Source organism: Fundulus heteroclitus, chromosome 10 (assembly GCF_011125445.2).
Source record: "Fundulus heteroclitus isolate FHET01 chromosome 10, MU-UCD_Fhet_4.1, whole genome shotgun sequence".
Lineage (NCBI taxonomy): Eukaryota > Metazoa > Chordata > Actinopteri > Cyprinodontiformes > Fundulidae > Fundulus > Fundulus heteroclitus.
In genome coordinates, this window is record NC_046370.1 from 18,094,455 (window position 1) to 18,111,953 (window position 17,499).

The 17,499-nt window shown below is 41.2% G+C and overlaps 1 protein-coding gene across 3 annotated transcripts in view; it reads right to left on the reverse strand.

Moving 5' to 3' along the window:
• LOC105936286 (vesicle-fusing ATPase) overlaps positions 1-17,499 on the reverse strand; it is a 30,150-nt gene that overhangs the window by 10,164 nt on the left and 2,487 nt on the right. For 2 of the 3 annotated variants that reach the window (XM_012877029.3, XM_036142164.1), the window contains exons 3-14: positions 17,195-17,291; positions 16,571-16,610; positions 13,561-13,727; positions 13,344-13,454; positions 13,126-13,201; positions 11,224-11,379; positions 6,718-6,917; positions 4,584-4,749; positions 4,326-4,400; positions 3,146-3,333; positions 2,374-2,469; positions 14-170 (exon numbers count right to left, since the gene is read on the reverse strand). In XM_012877029.3, the coding sequence (XP_012732483.2) occupies positions 14-170; positions 2,374-2,469; positions 3,146-3,333; positions 4,326-4,400; positions 4,584-4,749; positions 6,718-6,917; positions 11,224-11,379; positions 13,126-13,201; positions 13,344-13,454; positions 13,561-13,727; positions 16,571-16,610; positions 17,195-17,291 (1,529 nt within the window). Of the gene's footprint in view, positions 1-13; positions 171-2,373; positions 2,470-3,145; positions 3,334-4,325; positions 4,401-4,583; positions 4,750-6,717; positions 6,918-11,223; positions 11,380-13,125; positions 13,202-13,343; positions 13,455-13,560; positions 13,728-16,570; positions 16,611-16,891; positions 16,905-17,194; positions 17,292-17,499 lie in introns of those variants that run through there. The other variant, XM_036142165.1, reaches the window with a different exon arrangement.

Genomic DNA, 17,499 nt, shown 5'->3' on the forward strand with positions numbered 1-17,499 from the left:
CGTCTTGTTCTACCTTCCAGGAGCACAGAGACCAGCGGCGTACGATCACTGTTCTTCGTCTGCTGGACCAGCAGCTCTCCATCCTCCAGGGCGGCTGAAACCGGGTCGCCCCACCGGATTATACCGTTCATGACGTAACTGGCATAGTCCTCCTGGTTGGTTCCATACGCCTGAAACATAGTATGCGTAGATAAAAGTCTGTTAAATGTCTTTGGTACATAGTAACACGATATATGTTAAGCTGCGCAGGTAATGGGCTGCAGGGCAAAAAATAAATACATTTAAAAACGGAATAAGTTTTGGATTTGCAAATCAATTCCTGTGAGGGATAACTTGATCAGAGAAGTTTAAGCGGAGTTTAAGCGAAGCAAACAAATCGCCGCACAGAGCATCAACCAGATGTATCTTATTACTAGACTCTTTTTTTATATCAAACTTGTTTGATTGTGGTTTTTGTTTCGGATGGTTTTGGGACTGAAGAGCAGAGCATGGGGCCAAAACAGCTGATTTATTTTTTTAAATAGTAAATCCAGCCGGTGCTGTAGATGGATAGCGAGACACTGATGAAGTGGCTTATTGTTGTACAACGCGCACACAAACTTAACGTTGTAACCGAGATTATTAAACTCACCTCGCAGAGTGCGTCATGGAATAATCCTAGAAGAGTGTAAGAAGCTCCTAATAGGGCGAGCCACACTACTGAGGTGGAAAACTGCTGAGTCATCTACTCATGTACAGGGACTTTTAGACATCATGTCTTTTGAAAGCCTTGAAATGATGCAGTGGTCTACTTGGAATAAGAATGACAATGTTGATTAGATCTTTGGTCTTTTTTTCTGGCATACTATTCAAATCTTGGATTTGATCTGCTTTGCATGTGTTTAGCTATCAGCTTTTCCTTCAGCAACGAGTCATGGGGAAAGATCCTGCTCGGTACATACGTGCACAAGTTTGTTAAAAATCTTTTTAGATATAGTTGTTTCTTACCTTTGGGGTGGGGTTAGGGTTTGTGTATTGTTGAAAAACATTCTGAACAACAAAAGTTTTAGCTACCTGAATAGATAGCTCTATAGTTATGTTGAGAGATGTCGAACTAGCCATCTACTTTGGCAGGCAGTTAGAGAAACAGCTGAATAGACAGATTGCTAACCACAGAGTTTAAAATCTTTACATTTTCTCAAAAATTGACGGAGCCTTATGTATGATTACCGTACTTCCTGTGCTTACTGACCGATTTTATGTGGTACAATGCGCTCACAAATCTATCAAAATGTGTAAGTACGACTCTGGTTAGCAACCAAGCGGCTCCACTTAATGGATATACGGAGCATCACGGTACACTGTGTCACTACCTGAGTGATATAACTGAGAGACTCTAAGATAATCTGAGATAACTCTCTATATGGCGCTGGTCCCTACCTGATTCACACCATAAAAGGTCCCCTGAGCAGTCTACAAGACTGCCTGACTGTAATGTCTAAACTAGAAGTGCATTTATGTAAGGAGCCTGCGCACGGAGTACACGCTAGCAACAATAAACTTAGAGACTTAGACTTTCTTTATTGTCATTTTGTATGCACAGAGTGCATACGGAACGAAATTTCGTTTTCATACAGCTCAGAAAAATTGCAGTAACTCTACAGGATACGTTGCTGTGAATTTACAGTACAGGATTAAAATGCAGTAATAAATTGCAGTAATTTACAGGATAAATTCCAATTTATTTCCGGATAAAGTGCAGCAGTGATTTAACAGTAGACAGTTGCAATGTAAACAAATATGCAGTAAGTTTCCGGATAAAGTGCAGCAGTGATATTGGAGACTAAGAGTTGGGCAGCATTTATAATACTGGATAAGGATACAATTACAAATGTGCAAATTAGCGAGTGTGGTACACAGTCCATTTTATACTTCAGCAGTTCAACAGTCCAAGTAAGTTAATTCAATATACCAGTGAAGTTTATTTTGGCCTTATGTTAGAAACAGGGCGGTGTAGCCCAACTACTCTGTCCTCCTGGCAGAGACGGATAGTTTGTTGGTCTCTCTCTCCCTCTCAGGTATGTGTGTATGCGCAGGGGCGGAGTAATAACAGTGATATTACACATATTTAATGAACCTTAGAATCCAGTGTGCCTTATGTGTGAACACAGACACGTTAATTCATAGTGCGAATTATAATCCAGAGCACTTTGTAGTTAAAAAAAATATGGTAGTCTAAATGTTTATATCAATCATTTTACCATAATATGGCCAATAATGCTGGAAAGAAGGTAATGGGATAGGTTTTGCATGATCAAAATCAGTTTGCTTGGTGACTTCCTGTCCCTAATTGACTCAATCGGGACAGAAACAAAGAGAGAAACACCAACTTACCGGTTTGATGTCGTTATTTAGCGAGGCCATGAAATCGAGCCTGCTGACCTGCAGCTTCTCGGCTGTTTGCATGTCAACCTCCACTGTGTTGCTGGCCTGCAACAGTCCAACAAAAAGATAAGCAGAATCAATATCAAGCACTTTTTCTAACTGATGCAATTCAATGTGCCCCTGGTAAATCCAGGTTTACCAATGAGTAATGACGCTCAATGAGTCATACAATAATGCTCCCCCCCCTAAGCTAAAAGGTCAGATAGGTGGAGGGAGGGAAGAATAATTGCTTAGAGGAGTGAAGAAAAGCGTCACAGCCATCAGAGATGTGTACAGCCCTTGTCCATCGCTTATCATCACCCTCTAATATCTGCTGCTCTGTGAGTGAGTGTGAGTGTGTGTGTGTGTGAGTCTGTGGGGCAGAACACTTAACAGATGAGAACTGCTGTCTGTGTGCAACAGTGAGCCTTGTAGATTTGAGCCAGTGAACCCAATAAAACGTTTAAGCCACAGGGACATGAACGTAATACATGGTCCATCTCACCTGGATTCCTATGTGTTTTCATCTCTTGTCAGATGTGCAGCTTCTACTAAATAAGCCCCAATAAGCCCACTGAAGACCAATAAAACCATTGCCTACCGTTCTGCATATCAGTTCATGACTGTGTGCATTTGAGAGTGCCATTTGGTTAATGGGGGCTCTAGTCTAAAGCGCTTAGAGTGGTCAGTAGGACTAGAAAAGCGCTTTAGCTTCCATTTGCCATCACAAAACAACTCTGACCTTGATGTGCCGATTCATGGCGGTGGACTGCGCGGCCCTGACCAGTCCCTCCAGCTCAGCGCCGCTGAAGTTTTTAGTTTCAGCAGCGAGCTCTTTGGTGTCCACGTCGCTGGCCAGCAGGTTGTATTGGCGCATCTTGGCCGTGTGGATGTTAAGGATCTGAATGCGGCCCTTTTCATCCGGTAACCCTGGAGAGAGAACGGTGGGAAACGGTGTAAGTTGCCAGACAGTTTTTACATTTAACATATTGCTACACTGAAGTTCACCAGAAAAAGAAAGAAACTAAATAAGACTATGATAAACACACCAAAATCTAAACATTTTCAGACATTTTTAAAAAAAGTTCACCTGATCAGGAGTTACCAAGGGTTTATTTGAGTTTGTTTAAGATTTATTACACCATGTCAAGCTGGTCCAAGCCAGATAACTATGAAATTATGTGGCAAAAATCTTTATGTTATAAACATAAACGAGAATGGACAGACATGCTGGTAAATACCCTAAAGACAACACGAAGTACTGACTCAGGGAGACTGACAACAAACACGCCACACTTTTAAGATTTTTATTTCCAAACCATATATCAAGTTTTTTTTTTTTTTTTTTTTTACTTCACAAGAAAATATATTCAAGCATTACATAGATTCACCCATTGTTTTAAAATATATTTAACAATTAGTATTTCACTATGGCATTACTATGAGCAGAATTAACTGCATTCTGGCTATTTTCTTTCCCCGTTAAAGACAGCATACTATTACTCATCATAATTAAGGGCTGTAGAGATCATTTCTCCCTTGGGAGTGCTGGTGATCCGTGAAGAAAATGTTTATATTTAATAAAAGCAAGAGTGCATTTCTTTTTATTCTCTGGGGAACCAGCAGCTGAGGAATTTCACAGCCTTGTTTTAGTTTGGCCTTCATTTGTTTGACTCTGGATTTAATAAATAATTTAGAGATCACGTCTGTTACAATTACAGGTGGGAAAATATTTTTTTAAGGCTAAATTTAACAAAGCATTCAAATGTCCACCTGACTTTCTGCTTTACTTTACCTTAGATGAATATTTTAGACCAATCAATAGTCTTTTTTATGTTATCATGTATAAAATATAAATCCTCACACTACTTGAAATCCACAGTGGTGTGAAACCCCTCATCCGTGTTTTCTGCGCTTCTTACCAATCTCCATCTTCACCTCCAATCTTCCGGGCCTCAGCAGGGCCTCATCTATCAGGTCGGGCCTGTTGGTCATACCTGAGGGAGACAGAGATGGGGGCGATAGCAGGAAGGGAGGGGAAGCGCAGGAAGAGGATGAGTGACAGATGAGATAGCGAGCAGGTGTTCGGGCAGAACACCGCACAGCCCTGTTGAGTGTGAAAGCGTATGTTCGGTGGCAGAGAGAGAAAGCGACAACGTTGGTGTTTTTTTTTTTTTCACCTATCACCAAGATGTTGTTGAGCTGCTCCACTCCATCGATCTTGGACAGCAGCTGGTTGACCACGGTGTCGTGGACCCCCGTGCTGCCCGCCATGCTGCCGCGCTGCTTGCAGATGGCGTCGATCTCATCGAATATGATGATGTGCAGCCCGCTGTTGGCCCCGAGCTGCGAACCGAGGCGGGAGAGGAGGAAGATTAACGTGAGAAGGTCGCATCGGCTGTCCGCCGTTATCTTAAAAACATCTGCACCTGCAAGCAGGGAGGTCCTCTTCACCTCTTGACACCAAAACGCAGTTTGTCAGAAAGATGGAGCTTAAAAAGTTACAGTCTGGTTCCCTAGATGTGCTTGACTGCATTTTATTTTTTAGAATCGAGATACAGAGACACACTAAAGTGCTAATACAGCTTAAGCTGTTTCATGTTTAGTCCCATCACAACCAAAAAACGTCAATGTATCTGAATAGGATTAAATGTGAGAAAAGCTTGCACATAATTGTGAAATGGAGGGAAAATAATAGATAGTTTACCTTTTTTTTATAGAAATCTGATAAGTGTGTGGTGCATATGAATTGAACCCCCTTACCCTGGCAATAGCATTCAGAAGTCTCCTAATGAGTCCGCCTTTGTCTAATTTAACCTCAGTATAAATCCAGCTGTTGTGGAAAGGCCTCATAGGAGGAAATTAGTGATCAGAAAGGATCGTGAAGACTAGCACTACTCATCACCCTGAACACGCCATCAGGTGGTGGCAGCATCATGCTGTGGGGATGCTTTTCTTAACTAGAGGAAGGAAAGCTCCTCAGAGTTCATGGGAAGATGGATAGACCGAAATAATGAACTATCCTGAAAAAAAACCCCTGTCAGCGCCAGGAAACAGACTTGAGGCTGGTGTGTAGGTTCCTTTTTTCCACCACAGTTATGACCCTGAACATACGCTAAGAGCTACAATGGGATAGTTGATTTCAGAGCATGTCCTTGTTTTAGAAAGGCTTATTCCAGGTCCAGACCTATATTAACACACAGAATTTTTAACAGGACTTTGGATTGAGAGCATCTGTGAATACCAATGTTTAAACAGACTCGAGTTAAATGCATCTTAGACAGAAGCAGAGCTGAATACAAATGCAGGTCTTACATTTCAGAGTTTTAACTGTAAAAAGGTTTTGAACAAAATGAAAGGTTTTCCTTCCTTTTAACAATTAAGCACTATTTTGTGCTGGTTTATAATATAAAATTTTTGTTTGTAATATGACATAATGTGAAAAGTTTTAGGCGGTGTATCATTTTAAAGCTCTGTGATGGAAGGTTTCTTCCCTTTATTTAGCTCCCTTCACACTTCCCATCAAATCCCACCAGCGCGCCCGTCGCTGCTCAAGAAGCTCATGTTCATCTCTGTTTAAAGCTGATCTTAAGTTTTAAAAGAATAAAATCACAGAGAAGTGAGGAATTACAAATGTAGTATTTTAGATTTGTATAAAAAGTACAAAAAGTGGACTTATAAAGTTTTTTTGTAGATTTATCTTATTGGGAAGAATCAGTGCTGTCCAGAGACACAGATGGAATAAAGGGGGCCGCAGGTTGGGGGGCTTATCCCTCCATCTACAGACCTGTCAACTCTGACGTAGCATTTAAGGCAGGTGTGGGGCTGTGTGTGTGTGTGTGTGTGTGTGTGTGTGTGTGTGTGTGTGTGTCTGTGTAGGCCTATAAAGGGGTCAAGGAGAACCCAGCCCTATCATTAAGTGGTGCAGAGTGACGCCCGTGTCACTCTGATCAGGGCAGCCATCGCTGCCTTCAGCAAACCTTTCCTCCCCTTTTACAAAAAAAAAAAAATTAATTGTTGAACTGTAAAAGCTGTTACATCTACATCTGGCAAAAGGGCAGATCTCTCCACTCCTGAACATATTGTAGTTTTTTTGTTTGTTTTGGTTTTTTTCATTTTAGAGAGCTGAAATACTCTGAGTAAAGCTTTGTTACTTCTGATGTCTCCGTGACTGGTTCGGGAAAGTTTTGACATTAATGATAATAGAATAAGGCAAGTTCCTTCAGCAACACCGGGTAGATTTTCATCTTTAGAAAACAGCCTCCATAAAAGGGATTTTCTTTAATGAAAGAGTACAACGTTTTCTCATCATACCCTCTTCTGCTCGTCTTCGGCGTCCGCGAACAGCTTCCTGATGTTAGCCTCGGACTCTCCGACGTACTTGTTGAGAATCTCGGGGCCGTTGACGATCTTTGGCTCCCGGGCATTCAGCATCTTGCCAATCTGCCGAGCCATGAGGGTTTTACCGCAGCCGGGGGGTCCGTACAGCAGGATTCCCTTCACGTGTTTGCAGCCTGGAGACAGAAGCAAGTCCAGGGAGCAAAGAAGTGTTACATTCAACACAGAAGACTTTAACAGCGAATGAGCTTACACATTTAAAAAAAATAAGGTTTAAAAAGGGACAACAGGTAGAGTTAAAGAAAGAAAATACACAGAAAAGTAACTGTCATTTTGTTCATGTGACAGACCAACACAAAGTAGTGCTTGAAGGTGAAGTGAATGATTTCCAAAAAATGTTAGAAATAAAATCAGACATATGTGACATGAATTTCTAATTTTCAATTGTCTTCACAAGTCACCTATTTGGACAATCTGACTCTACTGCCATGTAATTTTAACTCGGTGTAATTAATGCTGTTCTGTGAAAGTCATAAGCATTCACATAAACAAACAGTAGGTTGTGGAGAAGTTTAAAGTAGGGTTAGGTTATAAAAAAAAAACAAAAAAAAAACATGAACGTGTCACTGAGTCCTCCCATCATCCTTTGCCCCACGGTGAAACCAAAGTAGTGGCAGCATCATGCTCTTCTAAAACTCTATAAATCTGTCTCCTATTTAAGAGCAGCATGGGAAAGAAAGCCATTTTCTTGATTTTCAGCTTTTCCCTTTATCTTCCCAAAGAAATATTAACAAACTGAAGTTTTATTCAAGAAGTTAAAGAAAGCAAAATATGCCAGGTTGTAGGTCCTGAGGATTTCTTCTAGGGTGCTAGGAGACGCTACCAGAAGCCTGTTGTGTTTACTTTAGCTCCGCTCTACGGCACAGCAGCACAGACTTCTGATCAAATAACACATTTTACCTTGTTTTAGTCATTAATGTTGCGTTTTTATTCCCCCTCTAAAGTTCAAGTGTGTCTGGATGCGCCGAACTCTCCGCTGGACCTTGCTTAAAGTCTGGATCTTTTCATGGCCTTTTGCACCTGCCTAATGACATTTAGCCCAGACTAATTGAGCAGCCCCAGATAACCATCTGAGATGCCATTTGGGCGTGCTGAGGGAGAAGCAGCCAGGCTGACAGGTGGGTCTGTGCTGACGGGGCCACAGCGCAGCGGGGGAAAAAAGCGATGTGCTTGTTTTTTGGTGGGTACGGAGACAAAGCTCTGAAGTTTCTGTCCGTCTGTCTCGCCACTCTGGGAGCAAAGGGGAGACAAGGTGAAACTTTCAGACTTTTAGCAGGAACGCCTCCCTGTCAGCACCTGCAACCCCTCCTGCTCCACATGCCTACCAATTAAAACGCTGCTCTTAGCGGGAAGCTCTATCAAGGCACGCCATCTCATTACGACGGCCAGCTGGCTGCAGCCAAAGGGCAGCTCCTGCACACAGCCGCCCGGCTAAAGGTCGGCTCACCACCACCGCTGCCCTGCAGCGCGGCCGCTACGAGTCTCTCTGATCGCCCGCTTTAAGCACGCAGCGCATACGCCAAACTCAAAAGGTCCCAACAACAGGTTTCCACCAGACGTGTGGATGTGAGAGCGCGGCTCAGGGCGGCTGGGACTGCACGCAGATGTGGGGAGCAAGGTTTGCGGGTCTGAGTCACAAACAGCTCTGCCTCGTGGCTTTCATTAGCGCGAGCTTGCTGTCCTTCGCAGAGTGAATCATCACCTAATCTGACAGCTGTCAGAGATTTATTAATGAGTGTGCGCAGAGGTTTCTGTCATCGGCCTGGCGCGCCTGTGAAAGGACACTGGTTTGGCTGTTTGATCGATGCGAGTTTTGCTGATTCAGGCCGATTCTTTTTAAAGGAATTTTTTTTTGTTTGTCTTCATGTTGACTCAGACATTAAGTTGTCATTAAAGTCATTAAAGATGTATAAAAAGCCCTAAAATAACTTTTATTGCAGCTTCTTACATCCCAGTAGCATAATCTGACATTGAACACTGAAAAAAAAGCATTCAACCTTTAATGTGATTACATTCAATCAGTGGAGAATACAACCTTAGTACCTGAGAACACTGTCCCAGCTGTTATCATGGTAGTGGTAGTTCTGCTGCTAGTGGGGATAATAGAAAGCACCACACAGGTGGATGATTGAAAGTGAATTGCTATCAAATTCTTGAATTTAAAAAGGTGCATAGCTATGTTATTTGACTTTTTTTAATTTATTTGTCAGTAGCTCACCCTGGTTGCATACAAAGTTTTTATGAAAGATTATAATGTCATACCGGTGTTTTTTTTTTTTTTTGGTGTTTTATGCTTTGTTTTCGCTCAGTTTGTTAGTTTATTTAATGGAAGTACGTACTGCGCATGTAGGGGGAAAAAAATGAAGCGGCTAACGGCTGTTAGCATCTCCCAGTGAAACTAAGAAAGGTCCAAGATCCAGCAGAAAAAAAAAAAACACAAAAAAATTCTATGAGGGAAAACGCTGGAATACCCTGACCCTGGGAATACAGTATGACGGGTTGTGTTCACTGAAGCAGATGTGACCGTATAATTGATTGATATGAGGCTGTAGATTAGTTTAATTAATAACGGTTGATCTTGGATCACTCTGAGCTGACGCTTTACTGCGAGGCATTGCAGGGGGTCAGGCTCGGTCCGGCATTATTTACGATTGATTTATAAATTGAGCAAACTTGCGATGTTATACTTCTGCGATACTGCCACTAGATGGCGCCACATCTGTTTATATTTGTTAATCCTGCCTAAGAGAAAATTATCTTTCAGCTCAAAAAGAACTATCAAAGCACTATCAAGATGCAGGCTTGGTGTATATAACCTTAATTTGTCATGATCAAGCAGTTTTTTGTCTTTTTTTAAAAGCATATTGCTTGGCTATGTGTACCTTTAATCTAAAATCCACAGTCAGACGGTTCAAACTTGTATCCCTCCAGGTAGGAGTTTCAAAGAAAGAGGATCCCAAACATGACAAATAACTGAAGATCATGTGTAAATGTCCAACAGCAAGGCTGCTTTTAGATGGCCATGAACTGAGATAGAAGAAATAAGACACAGGTCCAAAAGGAACACATTTAGACAGGTTTGTCTGATAGCTGAAGCTGTCCACATGGACAAGCCCAAGGCCTTCAGGAGGAAAGTTTCAATCTCAACCACACCAACCCAACTGTCAAGCTCAGTGGGGAAGCATTACGCTGAGGGGCTGTTTCTCTGCCAGTGTTATTACTGCATTACACAAATTGGGCAAAACCCTAGAAATGCAGGACTACATCTAGATTCTTCAAATTTTATCTCAAATCTAGGGCTAGACGGTTTGCATCTTGAGTCGAGGGTTTGCAACAGAATAATGATCCCAAACAAAATTTGAAAATAAAGCAGGATCAACATCAAGCTTTTGGGACAGCCTTTTGACCCTATTAAAAAATCGTGGAAGACGCTTCAGAGCCGTGCCTGTGTGGGGAAATCTACCTACTTAAATAAACTTTCCCACATGAACTCTACCAGCGAGAATCAAACCCATCATGAACAGGAAACTACTAAAGCGCCGGTTTTTGCATATTTTAATTTTGCAGCAACCCTTTTTCATTACAGACAACTACAAACACAGATGAGACAAAAATCGGGGCCCCAATGAAACGAGGCCTCCAAAACCTTTAACTTCACCTCAAGCTAGAAAGTTGAAACAACAACACGGATGGGTGTTCTAACAGGACAATGATTGGGCCGTTTTGGTTTCCTGAACAGATGAGACAAGCCAACATGAAGCTTCTGAGTGGCCTTGCTCAATTTCCAGATGTAAAAAACTGGGTTTGTGCCAACAAACCAACTCATTTAAAAAGAGAAAAGTGGTAAAATATCTAGTCAGAATTACACCAGAAGCGCATTCATGTTACAAAAAGCAAGGGGCATGGTTTTCCCTAAGTATAGTATATACTTCCCCCCGCCAGGCTAAGGGTCATTTGTTTAATTTAATGCGTCGATATTTGACAGCAACATAAAATGGTCCGTAAAGTTCCCATCCGGGAGAAAACATCCCGGTCTGAATAGCTAACACGCTAGCAGCTATTAGCTCGACGCACATAATGTCGACGCGGCGGTAGTGACGCAATGCTCCCCACATTTCACTACCAGCCCCTGGATAAAAGGGCATTCAACCAAATATATTTACAATTTATTACAGTTGTATGCTATTGAATGATTCCAGCCTGGAAAAAAATAACCAACTAAAAGAATAAAAGGCCAAAATTAACATTGAAGAATACATTTCGTAGGACTATCACAGTAGAGGAGAATTTAAAAAGAATTTCCCAATAACACTGAAGCCTGAGGATGATTTCAGCACAAGGTGTACATGAGCAGGAACAAACAGATAATAAATAAGAGATGGAGGAACTGACAGGAAATGTACATGGGAGGGGGTTACTCACCCATCTGTTCAACAATGTCTGGAGGGAAGACTCTGGAGGCGAAGGCTCTGCGGAAGATGCCAGAGAACTCCTTGTCAAGGCCTCCAATACCCATCTTCTCAAAGTTCCAGTCAGGGCTGATGATGGACTGCCGAGCATCTCGGGTTTTAGACTTCCCTTCAGGGTGAAATGAAAACAAGACACTAAATGTACGGCCGGCAAGCTGAAACATGACGACCGTTTGAGAGTTTCCAACCAACACGTCCATGCAACATGGCTTTCTTTCATTTTTCCTCCCTTTTCCAATTATACCTAATGGATACAGAAAGTCAGAACTTCCATGACTTGGAAGAAACTTGATGTGAAGGCACAGGAAGAAGCTTTAAACGGCTCCTCACTTTACTGCAAGTTTCTAACTAATTGTGCAACAACTTGTAAAATGCTTACTGCAAGTCGGGTGGCTCTGTTTATAGTGCGTTAATGCACACGGAGGATAGGATGAGCATGGGATGCCCCTCTGCCATGTGTGTCATAACAAATCACACTAAATAAGGGGAGCCATAACTTTACCAAGCTTTTAATATGAGAGCAAACGAGCAGAGCACACATTTCAGTGCTGGACCGTATGGGTTTGAATGGGCGCCTCTGAATAAAGGGAGTGTATTGGGTGTACGCTGGGTTGTACGCTGGGGTATCTGCGCTGCACCCTCTGCCCCTTTGGAGGCTTGCTTTAGACCCCACCTTCTCAGGTGGTCAGAAAGAGAAACAATATTTTAATATAGTCATCCATCTCCATTTGCTAATTCACTTATTTATTGGTTTATTTCCCTTTTCCTTTTTTGCCACTGATACTTTGCAATTATAACTATTATTTTATATGTACTATTATGATTATTATTGTCATAATTAGCATTTTTGGCATTACAGCAATTGAGGAAGCTTTTTTTTTTCCCTTCTTCTTTTTGTTGTAATTGTTAGAATTTATTCCTGACAATCAAATTATTTTATTTACCATATCAATCAACACACACACATCCTGCACAGTGGCTAGTTAATGGACTCTGTAATTTAATAATATCTGCACACATCTTTTGTCTTTTTGTCTGTTCACCTATTCTTGCTGGCCTTGTTTGTCTTGTTTACCTCACAATATAAAAGAAAAAGGAAAAAGGACACTGGCTACATGGGTGTTGTACTCCCCCTTGTGGCCATATTGAGAATGATTTTAGATTACATAAAATAAATACTAAACAAAAAATAGTATGTATATGTGCAACTTTAAAAATTGGCAGCAGGATTTTAAAGTCAGTGAGGAAGCAGGTGAGGAGTTAGTGAAAGGAAGACACGTCAAGGGGAATGTCTCGTGTTTACGGTGTTTAAAGCCGAGCAGCAGAGTTTGGGACTGCCTCCAAGCACCGAACTGAGCCCTCCAGGATGAGTTGTCACTGCGCTCCTGGAGTACGTTTGTTCGGTCGGCCACTGCTGGAAAAGTTCCCGGCTACTTTTTGCCTGTTTGGATCAGGATCTCATGTTTGACTGGAGTCCAAAGGGCTTAGAAATGCCGTTTTACCTATATTTTGAAAGCTTCTAGCCTACATCATGTTGTTAAACTGATTCCATTGAGGGGATTTTTTTGAGTCTATAGGTTTGGCACTTATCAAACCTGGGTGTGGCAGGTAAAATTGAACTTAGCTTTCCTAAAAGTCTAGTCGATCACTTAATGTAGGACTTAAACGAGAACGCCATTACCTCACAAAACATGGTCAGGAAGGTTTGGATAATTGTTTTCCACTTAAATTAAGTCTTTATAAAACTGGTCAGAATATATTTGTCTGTAATACAATAGTCTGTTGTTCTGAAACAATCAGGTATAACCGAAGAGCAAAAATAATAGAAATCACCTTCAGTAAATCTAAAACTCACCAATCAAAACAACCGCAGAGTTCTCCGATTTCTCAAAAATGACTTGGCTGTTCGTCAGCAACAGACCGACCTTTGCCTGAGGACAGGGACAACAGAAAACCCGCAGAGTTAATGGGAAATGCTTTAAAAACAAAGAGCTTCCTTCGACTGTGAAGTCACAGGAGATAGAGACAGAAGCTGTATGAATCCCACCGGATGAAAGGAAAACATACAGATACCTTCTTTCCTGCCACGTCAGACATCTTTCCTTCCCTCAAGATGCTGGCATCCATGGCTTCGATGTCTTTCACCACCAAGTTGAAGAGTTTTTCAGCGAAACTAAACACCAGCTTAAAGACATACACACAAACAAGCAATTGTTGCTGTGAGAGAAAAAACAAAACACTGGACCTATTTTTTAGACCTCATATTTTAACCCCATAGAGTGGGAAATACCTGCTGGCCCACGGAGAATGCCTGGTTGTAGAAGCGCTGGAGGAACTCGCTGGCCATCTTGTCAGAGTCGTAGGCGTTACTGTCAATGTACTTCTTCTGCAGGAAGTCAATTTCCACGGTCATGTTGCTTATACACCCTTTGGATTTGTCAAACTTGTAGTTTGATACTATAGAGAGGAGAAGACAGGGAGAAAAGCTTCAGGTTTTAAACTAAGGACATTTCATCCATCTAACGTCATGGAGACTGCGTTACTCCGGGTTACCCATCAGATTATAACAGATTGGTTTCCTCTTCTATCAGAGCCAAAAAATGCTGATTGAAAAGAACAGAAAGCAGAAATATAGAGGGACAAAACGGGTTGGGGACCATTGTTCATAGACTATTACGTCTAGACACACATTTCAGACCTTCTGGGTAAATGTAATCTCAGTCAATTGTAAATATGAAGAAAACAGCAGGAATTAGAAAGTCCATTAAAAATTTAAATTGAATCCCTGCGTATTATGTTGGGTTTCCTGAAGACCATGAAGGGAAAAAGGTATTTTTTATTCTCTGCGCAATTAATTAGTTTGATCTTCTACAAAGATAAAAAAAAATCCAATGTTTAGAGTAATGAAGACAGATTTTTTTTACAGTAAACGTGTGATTCACGTGTCATGAAATCAATTACAGATCCTCCAAAACTCACCTACACTCGGCACAGAAAGTGAAGAAATTTGTGGTTGGTGCTTTGTTGTAACATGTTCTTTTTGGAAAAGAGGAATTTTGTTCCCCATTAAACAATTATTCAATTGTAATTCAACCCTAATCTCCCTGGACAATGCAGTTGCATCACAAAAAAAGAACCTTTGAGGTGTTGATTACAACAATAGGGGTTTACTGTATGTTAAAATGGATAGATTATGAATAAGTGCTTATTTCTGTTCATTTTCTATTCGCTTACAGCTAAAGACAACCTACAGCTCTATTTCTGACTACATGAGTGGGGTTTGCTCTGAAGGCTGCAGATATCAATGTTGCCTGGGCACGTTTTTCTACCATAGTTTTTCCTTCCACTCAACTTTACATTACTTGGATGCAGCACTCTGTGAACTGCAAACTCAATGACCTTTGGTGGCTTTCCGTCTTTGTGGACGGTTTCAGTGACTGGCAGAACAATCTAAGTCAGAAGCATTTCCATACATAATATTGCAGTTTTAGGTCTCCCGGAGCTGTAAGCAATAATAATCAAAACCAACAGAAACAAAGGCCATAAATATATCAGTGTGTGTAATGAATCGACGCGATATTTGTGAGTTTAACATTTGACAGACTCATAAGAATGAATTAACTTTTTTGGTGATGTTCTTATGTACTGCAACATATCTGTAAACTTGAAACGTGGTGAATTGTGACTATTTAAAGTGAAGGACCAAAATTTACCAAACAAATTTTTCTACTTCCCTACATTTCTGGTAATGATCTTTACTTTCAAACTCTGCCATGTACTGAGAACCTCCCACACACACACACACACACAAGAATCTCGTCACAGCTAAGCAGGAGATGCTGATCAAAATTACACCCTTTAAACAAAAGACGTCGTCTATTAAAATAAGATTCTTGTTCTTCGGATCTTCAACTACAAAGACGTGCGATTCTCGCGGGGTTTTTTTTTTTAGATGGCTTAAAAAACTTGAAAGCAAGACGAAGGTTATTCTTTTCCTCAAGACGGTGAATAAACCAGCAGCCAGACCCTTTTATTCCTCGTCTGATAACAGCCTGCATCATTCTGGGCATCACTTTGGCCTGCAGAGGCCCTTCTCTGTCTTTGTAAGACAGATATGGGGTGACCGGTTCCCCCCACGCATTGTAATACTGTCCCTTCTACCTGCAGGCTAAATAATGTTAAATGTAGTCTCTATGTCACTTAAATAAAGGCTGAGATCCTTACGCCCCCCCCCCCCCCTTATGGTTGGAAATCAACATCAAATGACCCCCCAGGTGTCAGTTAGAGGGTTTCTGTGAGATGCACCTTTAATGTCTGTTGCATGTCAGCTGTGTGAAGCCTTTAAAGTCTGTAGCTGGAGGCCAATTAACACGTGTCAAATTAATGTCACCAAACACAAAGGGTTGGACGGGTTCCTGGCTGAGACATGAGAGGAACACGTCGCCTGTCTCCTACAGCAACCAGAAAGATAATGAACCCTGAATTTCATCCAGTCCAGAGGAGGCTTTTATAAGTCGCCGTGTTAGCCCATTGTGACAGTGGGATACAATATCAAAGAGAGACAGAGGGATTCCTCAAAGGTTTACACGATCTGAACCACAGAGTGAAAAAATAAATACCTGCTCATCTTTACGTTCACCAAAACTCCTTTTAACTTGACACAGCTCATTAGCTGAAATACCGTGAATAGCACACTGTCTATTTCCCCTGCATTGTTTACATTGTTTTACATTTCAAATGTTTACATAAATCGCTGCTGCATCTTTATCTTGAAAATTAGTGCAATTTACTGTGATTTGTCAAGCTGTATGCAAACGAAATTTGTTCTGTGCGCACTTTGTGAATACAGAATGACAAATAAAGCTGTCTAAAGTCTTAAGTCTAAAGATTTCAGGACGTTCAAGGTCCAAGTCCAGAAAACCAACCACTGTAAATGAACTCTATTAAGTCATTCAAGATTGATTAAAGGTCAAGGCAGAATAATACCTGAAGCTTGTGAACGACTACAAAAAAAGCAAAATCAAGGAGCAACTCGCCCAGGAACATTTACACAAACATTAGTGGGGCTTAGCTTTAGTTTTCAAATGACAGCAAAAGTAACTAACAAAATCAAATGACTGTTGAGCAGCTTGTTATATTTAATATAGTGTGAATTTAAGACAAACGTCGTCATAATAGTACAAGTTTAATTGGTATATTTATGACAGCCCATTTCAGTTTAATTTTGTTCCTGCACTGCCCTCTAGTGGTCAATAAAATGAAGCCCTAAATCTAAATGCATTTTAATTCCTGAGACTCACCTTTGAAGTCATCTCCAAGAGTAATGCCTGCCCATTTTCTCTGTAGGGAAGAAGAAGAAGTGCTTCAATTAGATAAACAGATTTTTTTTCTTATGGCGGAAAGAAAATTAAATAAATAGGTACTGGTCCACCAGCTGAGCTATTTCTCTAAGTGACTATCAGGGAAAAGATGACTACAACATGTTTCACAGTGTAATAATCCTCTAGAACTGGTCTTATTTCACAACATTTCTGTAAACCGCGTCCACCAGGTTGAGCCTGAGCAAAGCGGTAATTGCATTGTGGTAAAATAAGACCGTCGTGGGAAGGTTACAGCGGTACCTGTGTCCTGTTGCTGCCAGCGTTTTACAGAGGAAGAGCAGCCAGAGAGGCATAGGAAGAAAAAACAGGAAAAAAAAGCAGGGACAGGCAGATTGAGACAACGAGGCACATGCAGGAAAATCAACACCATATGATTAGTTGTCTGATGCTTTAAAAACAGACTCTAACGAACAAGTTGAGGGGAAATGTTTGTTTTCTTTAAATCCAACTATTCTTTGTCCGATTGCAGGGCTATAAAAAGTAAATGTCAGGCAGTCAGACGATAACAGGGCGATAACCGGGGGGGAAATATGTCGACCGTACCTGTGGCAGGCTGAAAGCGATGGAGCCGATGCTCACTTCTGGATGTGTCTTCAAGGTAAACACAAACTCCTGCCTGTTGTTGTAGACAGCCACATGTCTGCGGATAAAACGCAAACAAGCAAAGTAAAAAAAAAAATATATATATATATACGAGTTGTAGGGGGAAAAAAATACAGAGCCACTGTCGCAGCAGATGTTTTCAGCTGGGTTGAAAAGGAGGCCTGCTTCAGCACAGTTACCCTCGGCTCGCTTCCTGTACGCTGAAAAAACAGAAGCTGAACAATTTGGCTTTTTCAAACGGAACG